This window comes from Lagenorhynchus albirostris, chromosome 2 (genome assembly GCF_949774975.1).
Source record: "Lagenorhynchus albirostris chromosome 2, mLagAlb1.1, whole genome shotgun sequence".
Lineage (NCBI taxonomy): Eukaryota > Metazoa > Chordata > Mammalia > Artiodactyla > Delphinidae > Lagenorhynchus > Lagenorhynchus albirostris.
In genome coordinates this window covers 42293417-42303996 of record NC_083096.1, presented here as the reverse complement: position 1 = coordinate 42303996, position 10580 = coordinate 42293417, and the positions used below count along the sequence as shown (strand labels likewise).

General features: G+C 48.2%; 1 protein-coding gene across 2 annotated transcripts in view; it reads right to left on the bottom strand.

The window, feature by feature from the left end:
- Positions 1 to 357: 357 nt before the first annotated feature.
- Positions 358 to 10580, bottom strand: part of SMYD2 (SET and MYND domain containing 2) — a 50679-nt gene continuing 40456 nt past the window's right edge. For both annotated transcript variants that reach the window (XM_060131359.1, XM_060131362.1), the window contains exons 7-12: positions 9391 to 9493; positions 7015 to 7125; positions 6213 to 6333; positions 4891 to 5065; positions 2715 to 2823; positions 358 to 778 (exon numbers count right to left, since the gene is read on the bottom strand). In XM_060131359.1, the coding sequence (XP_059987342.1) occupies positions 698 to 778; positions 2715 to 2823; positions 4891 to 5065; positions 6213 to 6333; positions 7015 to 7125; positions 9391 to 9493 (700 nt within the window). In that variant the 3' untranslated portion in view covers positions 358 to 697. The remainder of the gene's footprint in view (positions 779 to 2714; positions 2824 to 4890; positions 5066 to 6212; positions 6334 to 7014; positions 7126 to 9390; positions 9494 to 10580) is intronic.

The window sequence follows — 10580 nt, the reverse complement described above, 5'->3', positions numbered from 1 at the left end:
ACCCTGAGCACAGAATCATTATGCACTGAAGGGATACCAGACACTGGACAGAAAAAAACTGAAACTGACGCATTCTCCTGCCAGGGAGGGGCACCCATATCACTCAACTGCTCTCAGCTGCTGATACCTTTCTTCCCTTCTTGCACCTTCTCAGTCTTGGGTCTTGTCGTCCTCCATGGGCACTGTATAGGGAAAGCAGCTGCAGGCTAATGAGGCTGCAGACCCCACTCCTGGGGGGGAGCGTGCCTGGGCTCCCTGCCTGATGCAGAACGGGTGCAACATCCATGCCAAGACCCGGCTCCATCACCACTTCGACATCCCCCCGCCCGACCGACAGAGGAAAACACAAACTTCATATACTATTACCTTTTTTAATTCTCTTTCATCATTCATGTTTGTTTAGAACATTACAGTAGGCATGAAGGGAAAAATAACTGCATTTTTAAATGTATATTATAATATATGAAACCATGCCATTATCTTTTAGGGAAAAAAAGCATTCAAAAATTAATTTGATATGAAGGTTCAAGATTAAGACCAACATCCAAGTAAGCCATTTGTAAGGTTAAGTGCAAGTTGTGTTTTCATTCCAATGAGTTTACAGAGATGCTGGCATGATGTGTATGATTTGAAACAGTCAAATCCTCGAAGGTTTTTGCACTTGGATTTAAATAAAAACTAAAATGTCAGCATAGTTTCAGTGGCTTTCAATTTCCTGTTTGATTTCAGAAATGTATGGATGGTCTTTGCCATGAGCTACTTCCATGATGGCAATGGCCTAGGAGAGAGAGAACAGGGGTTGAGAGCCTGAAGCCAGTCCCCTTGCCCCTCCCCCGGACTAACTTTAATTCAGGCTGGACCTCTCTGCTTGAAGGCACAGGATGCAAACTGGCTTTCAGAGCCTGTGTTAGCCTCCAGAGTCTGGCTTTTTTTTTAAAAAAGAAAAGAGAACAAGATTCTCTCACATCCAACTAGTCACCCAGTCTCTACGGCTGAGGAAAACATTCTTCAGTAGCTGAAGAAATGATAGAGAAATTGATTTAGGGACAAACCTTTTTGATTTTAGTTCATATTACTAATGTGTAAGACATGACTAAACCGTTTTTCCCTTTCAAAAAGTGCACGCTTACATCTTTATACATATTCTTTAAAAACTTAAAAATAGGCACAAGTTTCATGTGAGGAATCCAGAGAGCACATATTTAATAAGGTTCCTTTAAGTGCAAGAGTTTCCAGTGGCTCCATTACTTTCTAGCTGTGTAACCTTGGGCAATTTACTTAACTACTCTGTGCCTCACTGTCCTCATCTGTAAAATAGGAATAACACATACCTCTCAGAGTTGTTGATACACATAAAGTGTTTAGAATAGTGCCTGGCATATAGGAATTACATACCTAAGGTAATCCATAATAATTTATTTTGCTCTTTTGTATTCAACTGTATTCTTCACAGATCGAAAAACTTAAATTATTCCCACGTCCCCCAAAGAGGGAATTTTTGATGGCCTGTGACTCTGACGGGCCTTCCTTTCTATTCTACCATTCTCTTCCTAGATCTCAAACCAACAGGAGTGCAAGCCTTCAGGAATCGCCTGGTTTAAATGTCTCTCCTTGCCCTCTGCATTCACGTCAGGACTCATGTTCCTTCCTCAGATCTACTCTAGCCTTTAGTGATCAGCAATTAGTTACTTTACAGCACTCTGCCGTTGAGACCTAACTGGTTAATTTTTTTCCAACCTCACCAAAGCAATAAATGTCATCTTAGAAGACAACTTCCACAGTTTAAAAACAGAAAATTTTATTAACTCCCACTTCTAGGCTGGGTCAGCCCTGGCCCTTCCTTTTGGGATGTCGGACCTTACTCCATCTTTCCGTATACTGTATCGGGAAGATTTGGGGAAACTGGAGAATTAGGCATCCAGGCCTAGTCCACGGCCCCAACTTTCACAAAGATTCTCTTAACAGGTATAAACAGACTGTCCAAAGGTTACATTTTATCAACCTTTGTCTTCTACATAAATAATAATTGTCCCAAAGATTGTATTTTATCAACTGTTGATTCCTATATAAACAGCAATGAGAACCAATACTTGGGATGGTGGCTGTGAGCGGCAGGTCCTGGCACATAACCATACTCAATGAACGCTAACAATGATTATTAAGCCTATTTTAGAAACTGCAAGTGGATAATCGTCATGCTGAGGGCCTCTCCAGACCCAACTGCCTTGATTTCACCACAATCGGGCATCACGAATCTATAAATCCCAAAGGGCAGAAATTTGGAGAATTCCCTCACTACGGTCTCCTGACCTATCCATGGCCTCTTTCTTATTTTTCCTTTCTTTTTATAGGTAATAGTGGACCAGAAAAGACATTTTAATAATGCCAGCCTCGTATCATGATCACATACTTACAGCACTTCCATGGCTTCCCAGGGGACAAAGGGCAAGTACCCCCTTCCCCACAGCCGTGAACCTGTAACCACAATGTGGACACCCCTTTCCCAACAGAAGGGTCAGGATGCAAACGTGCCAAAGGCTCAGTTACTTCCTACTGCCGCCTGCTGAATCCACCCCCCTCCCACTCCTATGGCTGGAGAGCAGCCAAGGGCTAGTCTTTCTCCATGACTCCGTCAGTCACCTGAGTCCTGCAGGAAGGGAGGTGTGAGGAGTCCGGCAGGCACTGGGCCTCCTAACCTCACATCACACACATACCTTCTTCAGAGCTCTCTCCCCAGCAGCTTTGTTCTCCAGGCCCATGTACAGTCTTCCCAGCTTCAGCCACATGGAGGCCACGTTGAGGGAGTACAGAGGATAGTGCTTACTGGAAGGAGAGAAGAGACAACAGGCCACCTTGTCAACGCCTGCCGAGAGCCCACGGGCCGGGTGCAGTGAGCTGTGGCCGCCCAGCTGGTGGCCACACTCTCCACGGCAGCCAGGCTCCTCCAGACCCCGGCAGGTGCTGGGTGGAGGGCACGGATGGTTCAACCCTGTCTACCCATCGTGGATGCACTTCATTTTATGCAGTTTGTGTGCTTCTGAAAAACCACATAAAAACTACAGGGGAGATCCTATGGAAAAACGTGTATAAACACAACATTGAGTCCCAGCCCCAGATTTTTGTCTTTTAGGTGCGCGCATCGCAGGGCATTGGGAAAATTCCCTCTTTATGAGGACAACAGGCCTATCCCCTCATATTAAAAAGACAGTATACTTAAAGATACAAACATACCAGTGTCTCAAGACCTCGGCTTTCTGTCACACTCTATGATATCAGTTGGTTTGGCAAAATTATAAGCTCTCTGAAGTCAGGTACACACCTCCTGCTTCTTCTAGATATTCCCTCTCTATTGCCCAGGAGAAGGCTTTGTAGACAGCAGTATTCTCGCTGGTTTTAACTGAAGGCTGACTGATGGGGCCTGCCTAGGAAGGAGCCATCTCCCTAGGAACAGAGACCAGGAGGCAGCTGGTGTGTGTGTGTGTGTGTGTGTGTGTGTGTGTGTGTGTGTGTGTGTGTGTGTGTGTGTGTGTGTGTGTGTGTGTGTGTGTGTGTGTGTGTGTGTGTGTGTGTGTGTGTGTGTGTGTGTGTGTGTGTGTTTTCAAGGTGTTTATTTACAGGCTGGTCTGTTCTACCTGCTCTATCCTCAAAGTCCATCCAAAAGAGACACATTCTAGCTGTATTCCTAGGCAGCAGGCAGCTCGCTGCCCAGAGAGATCCCTAGAGCCAGCAACCAAGAGAAGGCCAGGGCTGGGCCCCCCGGAAGAGCTCCCTAAGCTAACAGAGGGTCCAGCACAGCAAGCCCTGCTGGGAGAGCAACCACAAAGCCAACATTCACTCCCATTCTCTGTCTCTCTCCCTACAGATCTACAGAGGGAAGTGTACATGGCCCAGAGGACTTCCTTACCCACCTCAGGAAGAAGGACAGGCTTTGAGATTATCCCTAAAGTATCAAATTCTGTTTCCAGGAGCAGATTTTAGGAGCTGGCTTCCCCCATGGGCTCCCCCTGCTGGCTAATCAGGGCACTGTGAGGTAAGTGGAGGGCCGACTGGGCAGTGGAAATTCAGACTGGACATACACTTTACAGTCCCCAATCTTAGAACTTGAAGAAGTACTGAGTGCTTCTCAAAAGCCCTCAGGGTGCTTCTGGAACACAGAGATTTCAAGTCCAATACCCAGAGATTCTGATCCACTTGGTCTTGGAGAGGACCCTGTAAATGCATAACGTAAATGTGTTTTAACAGACGCCCCAGTGATCTGATCTAGGCCAGCCAGGCCCTGAAGTGGCTACTCAGAACCTCCTTCTGTTACCCACTTTAAGGTTTACTAACCCTCTCAACATGGAAACTTGTCCATGGTTAACATTCATTATCACTACAAGTTAAAATCCAACTTATTTTATTCAAATCTAGGGGAGGATATTAAATAACCACAGACAACACACCAGTCCCAGAGTTTCCCCATTTGCAAAACTGATGCTGCACCCTGAAAAAAGCAAAAGAAGGGGACAGAAAACCACTAATGGATTACTAAGTGCCATTTAACTTGGAAGGCATGGGAGGGGAACGAAACAAACCGGTGGCTTTTGAATACTGGTCTGAATTAACTACTGTGGACGGAGTACCCTGGACGGGTCCTGGGAGGGATCCTGCCCCAGCACCCGCTGCGTCACCTCAGTCTGCCTCCCTGGGTGCCTCTTCCGGGTGGTGGAGGGCACAGGCCGGGCCCAGCGGAAGCACCCTGTGCCTGCACCTCCAGATGTGTACAGAGGACAGGAAGCTGCTCCTGGCATGCTCCAACATGATAGCGTCAAGACAGAAGAGCCAAGGGACCATTCTAAATCACCCACTTCCATTCTGTGCTAAGATGACGGGAAGCGCCACTGCAATCACCTGTAGGGCTGGATGATTTTCTGTCCGTACCGCAGGGCGCCCTCCCAGTCCTGCATGTACAAGCAGACGCCCATGGCCTGGTACATCATGTGCAGCATGTACACGTTACTGTCCTCAAACACACAGCTCATCTTCTCCTGGCTGAGCTCGCAGATCTCCAGCAGCTCACTAGGGGGTGCTCTAGAGTCAAGGAAAGGACAGGCCTGGCAGATCAGCTAGGAGGCTTCCCAAGGCCCCAGGGGCAAGGAGTTGCTATTTTGTTCGCTCCACCTCTAGCTTCACCCTCCGAAAAAGTAAATTACAGAAAGCCCGGCAAAAGTGAAAGGAGTCCTATTTTTCTGGAAGAAAAAGACTAGGAGAAACTGGAGACCTCAAGCTGTTAAACACAAAGAATTTTAGCCACGGGGAACAGAGCCTCCTTTCAGCTGTCAACAATATTGATTAGAATCAAAAATCTTAAATTTAACTAGAAAATTGAAATCCTCACCCAAGCTGAGGATTTTCGCTAAAGTTCTTAAGGAAAAAGTCCCCACCATGGGAACGTTCTTTTTTTACACTCAGAAAAAAATGTGTCTTTCTCCAATTTCCTGTCACTGGTTTTCTTTCTTTCTTCAGTACGAATCTAATGCCTTTTCAACACCCAAGAAAATGCTATACCACAGCGGTTAAGAATATGGATTGTGGGCTCCCCTGGTGGCGCAGTGGTTGAGAGTCTGCCTGCCGATGCAGGGGACACGGGTTCGTGCCCCGGTCCGGGAAGATCCCATGTGCCGCAGAGCGGCTGGGCCCGTGAGCCATGGCCGCTGAGCCTGCGCGTCCGGAGCCTGTGCTCCGCAACGGGAGAGGCCACAGCAGTGAGAGGCCCACATACCGCAAAAAAAAAAGAATATGGATTGTGCTAGCAGACCTGGGGCAAAACCTGGCTCTGCCCTGGTGAACTGTGTCCCTTGGGCAAATTACTTGCTATCTATGAGCCTGTTTCCATCTGTTACACAGCAAAACCCTCGGTGAGGTGCCTTGCCCAAAGGAAGATACCCAGTCAGTGAGGGTCTTCAAGGAACAGTTCTGCAGTTTTAGACAATAAAAGTCTTCCACAAGGATGCACTCCTGAGCAAACTAGTCAAAGAGGAGAAACAGATACGGTCAACATCATGAAATGCTGATGTAGTTGACTCCAAGGGATGGATGGCGAGTAAGTCTTTAAACTTTTACCAGGACACAGCCTTCCTCCAATATTCAGAATCTGAAACCCATTCTCCCCCCGTTCCCCGTGCCCAACTCCCCAACAGCCCCTGTAAGGGAGGGCTGGTTGTAAAGGATATATTTGTAGTGCTTGGCCCGCCGGAACTCCTCAATGACATTGCGTGCATATCTGACCATGTCACGGATGGCTTCTGCCTTTGGGGGATCATTGAGCTTCCGGATTTCCACCTTGGCCTTATCCTGAGGAAAATGTCCACAGGTTACTTCCCACGGAAACCATATTGATGGGGAGACCTCTCCAATAGCACGTTTTCCCATGCAGAGGTAGAGGCCTACCCATTCTAAAGTTACAGAAGAATGAAAGGGAATCAGGCAGGGGATCTAAGAGAAGTTCAATACTCATTGCTTTTTTACAAAAAAACAAAAATATTAATTTTCTAGACCCTCCTTATCGGGGCAAGACACCGAGAATATGTTTGCTGTGGGCAGATATGTGTGTTCAGACATCTATGAAATCAAGAGAATAGAATAAGGAGGGGTGGCACTGACAAAATAATTTGCGCAATGCCAGAGAAAATTCTTCAGATTCTGGTGAATAGGTGGGAAAGCTTGAAAATGTTTCTCATGTGCTTTTTCCCTTCCCTCTCTTTTAAGCAGCCATTTCTTTTCAAGACATAGCAATGTGGCAAATCCTTCTCTTATCTGAACAATGTGATGGAAATGTTTTAATCAGCTGCGAGAATCAGGTTTGAACAAAGATCTGGTCTAACTGGATTCCCCCGGGCTATGCTAGTGAGGCGGTTTAAAGCCTCAAAAATACGACAGGAGGAGACGCCCCAAGTCAGACAGGGGCGCTCACTTGGCACAGAGGCCCTGAGAGAGAGAGCACAGTCAGCACGTGTGCTGGGTCGGGGAGTTTACCTTGTCTTTGGTGGTGCACTCCTGGCACTCACAGGTGAAGAAATAAGAATCTCTTAACCGGTCATTCCTATCTTCTGTTGGGTACAGGAGGTCAATGTAGCTGGTAAAAACCTAAGGGGGTCCAAAACGTTGATGTTGCAGATTGCTACAGGCCAACTCACGCCTCATCCTGCCTGTCGCTCTGCAAACATTCCTGATGGTGACCTTGCAGGGACAGGAGGGCCAGAGCTCAGGATACAGTCTTTTACCTTAACACACTGAATTCCTCAAACCGAGCGCCCGCTAGTGGTGGTGAAGAGAAAGGGCTTCTCTACCCACCTCCTACAGAATCATGGAATCCCTAAAACGGTAATTTGGAAGGTTGAGAGCATCCCGCTTCCTTCCTCCCCAGAGAGCAAGCTGTGAATCTGGCCCAGCGGTAGATGCCCCTGTCTTGTGTATAGAAGCAAAGGCCACGATGGGCAAAGAGCCTACTCATCCTTGGGATTGGCCCTGCACTATCTCTTCCTGGTCTTTGTTTAGCCTCTTTGATCTCACATCCCGGGACGGCCTAGATGCACTGCTGGGTGGGTGCAGGGGGAACATGAACACACACACGGTGTGTGTCCCTTTATCCTGCCATCAGCTGGCAATGGACCAGGAAGCTCGGCTCAGCAGGCCGGGACAGGTCAGCACAGGGAGGATGCAGCTCCTAGGCCACCAGCAAGCTGCTGCCTTACCCAGCCGGGCCAGAGAACTTGGAAAAGTCATACCTTTGGGCTCGTCAAGTTCTCCCGTCCTTGCTTTTTTCTAACGGGCTCTATAACTGAGACTTGCAGCATATGGAGGAGGCCGGCATTTAACTGTCCATTATCGACTCACTGGGATGGCACTCGCTGCTCATCCCACACCATCAGGCAAACGTCTGACTGAACAGATGGATGTCCCAAAGCCGTCACTGTGCCAGTAACCTCGGGCACTGGCAGGCAGGCGAGGGTGGGGGACCCACACAGGCTAGGTGCTTGCAGGTGCCCTGAGCTCTCCCCAGTGCACCGGGCAGTAACAGAGACCCTGTGGCTCATCTGACACCCAGGGAGTGGCTTTTTCCCCTTTGTAGGGCAGGTAACCCCCAAAACAGTGATTTGCCCAAAAGGAGGAGATTGCATTTCTGATGATTTGTGACAGCAGGAGGGCAAAACAACAGGAGCGAGCCTCGCCCTGCCCCCGTGGCCAGAGCCTGCCTCATCTCTTTGAAATGACTGATGGGCACATGGTGCAACAGACAGAAGGGCCCAGAAGATGGCGACAAAGGCCGCTCGTGGCCCAGACACAGCCAGTCCAGGTGACAAACTGCTCCAGGCAGCCCCAAGCACGGGTCCTGGTGACTTAGGTGCCTACTGACTGCAATCGGCTGTTTTAACAAAAGAGGCACAGGGCAGCCTCCACAAGACATTCGGAAACCAAGACACCCTGACTCAAAACAAGATGCCTTCCTCAGGACGAATTCCACAAAGGGTGGAAAGTCTGATTTGTACCTGGGGCGTGGGGCTCCCAGTTTAGCTGTGGGTTAGTTAACAAGGTCCAGAGAAACCGAGGCCCATATCATGTCATACACTAATCATGATATTTAAAACATTCTAAATATCCAGACATGCAACTTAAAAAATAGCATTAGCGATTATTTAAACTGAAATGTATCTAAAGTGCATGATTACATTCCCTAAAAATTCATGTGTCTTGCTAGGGATATTAAGATTTACTTTAAAAAAGTATAGCATACATCTGGCAAGGCCTGGCCAGCGTTCTCAACGCACCTGACAGGGTAGTCATGGACCCACAGCACAGGAAAGGAGAAGGGACTCGCTGACCAGATTCGCTCCATATCCCTAAGTTAGGGAGGGAAGCTAATGGTGGCCCTTGGCCACAGACTGCCTCTACCTGTCCCATCAAGTGTGTACACCTGGCCATCTGCATTCCATTCCTAGAAAGTGAACCCTCCCATGTTCAGATGTGGAACTGATACGACATGAACCGTTGATGTCATTTGGAGTTGTAACTCGTTAGCTACTGCTGGGTTGCTTTTCTCTTTGCGGGCCGGGGGGGAACAGGCCAAAATTCATGAATCAAAAATAAACTCAAACCCAATTATTTGGAAATGGGAATACACAGACTCTAAGATTGCATTTTGCTCATTTTGGCAGTCTCATTTTTCTATAAATCTCTGTGAGGAGCCTTACTCGAATCTATTCTTCCCTGCTTTCTTTTTTTGGCCACAGATGGACATGGCGAGCGCCAAATGGAAGCTGAAAGTTTGGATCAAGCCGCAGGTCTGACCCTGAACCCTGGAGGGACTGAGGATGGTACCCACCACACAGCTGCCCTCAGCCACACACTCACCTCCTCTCCAGGGTGGATTTCCTGTACAGCTCTGACTTCTGCCAGGGTCCCCTTGTAGGTCACAATGACATTGGGGCAACAGCTATGATTCATCAGTGCAACACTGTTGATGAGAAGAGAAAACCCAATGTTCTCAGGAAGGCAGACAGACTGTTCAGGTAACTCCTTGGCCACTTACTTGCTAAGTTACAGAAACTGGATCTTTGTAGACATTAAAAAAAATCTAACAGCTGGCCATCAGAGTCTAAGAGGTTGTCGTGCATGCATTTATGACAATATCTAACATCTTAAATTTGAACAGTACTGAAAAGTGCAATCTGCAATTCAGAACGGTGATTTCTAAGCCAAAAACAAAACCAAACCCCCCCCCCCAACAACGATAAAGACAGCAACAACAAAAAATTCCTTCCTGTTAGATGCAGGACTCAAAACTCAACACCTACAGTAGTGAGCAGCTCCTCCACTGGACACTGTACAAGACAAATGGGCTGTCACTGCCAAGCAGCTTTTTATATCAGAGGACAATTTCTAACATGCTGTCTTCAGATGCTGAGAAATCGGCACCGCGGGAGATGCCGGCTTCCTGAGTGAGGGTGTGTGATTCCCTGAGAGACCTGGAGGAGCCCGTCTGAGGCTCTGCACCTCAATTTCCTCATCTGGAAAATTGGGACATTGCTGCTCCGGCTGCTTGCGGTCTGCTTTACAGGGACGGCGAGGACAGAGAGAGTCGCCTATGTGAGGGCTTTGAGCTTTCTGATTATATCAAGGTCAAAGTTCTGAGAACAGAAATTTCTAAACTACAGGGGAAAAGTGCTTGATCTCTGAAAATGCTGCCTTGGAAATCACAATGCTGATATGATTTCTGCCAAAGGGAATTTTTCCCTCCAATTAAAACTGCCTGGATCCAAACTGGGGCTCAGATGGGCACTCACATCCCGGTGCATCATGGCTCTGGTGGCCGGTGTGACTCGCCTGACCCTCAGTGACCAAAACCCCTTCTCCTGTTTGCTCCATGAACACAAAAAAGCAAGGGGGTTGGAGAGCCTGATGCACAGGAGCTGCCCCCGGATCGTCGTGTACCAGGGGAGCGGCTGCTAGAGGTCTGGGTGAAGGGGGTGGCTGCCATGGGCAGGGCCACGCGGCGGCTTCCCTGTCTTGTCCGTGGGGAGGGTCACCTCCACCCTGCTTCC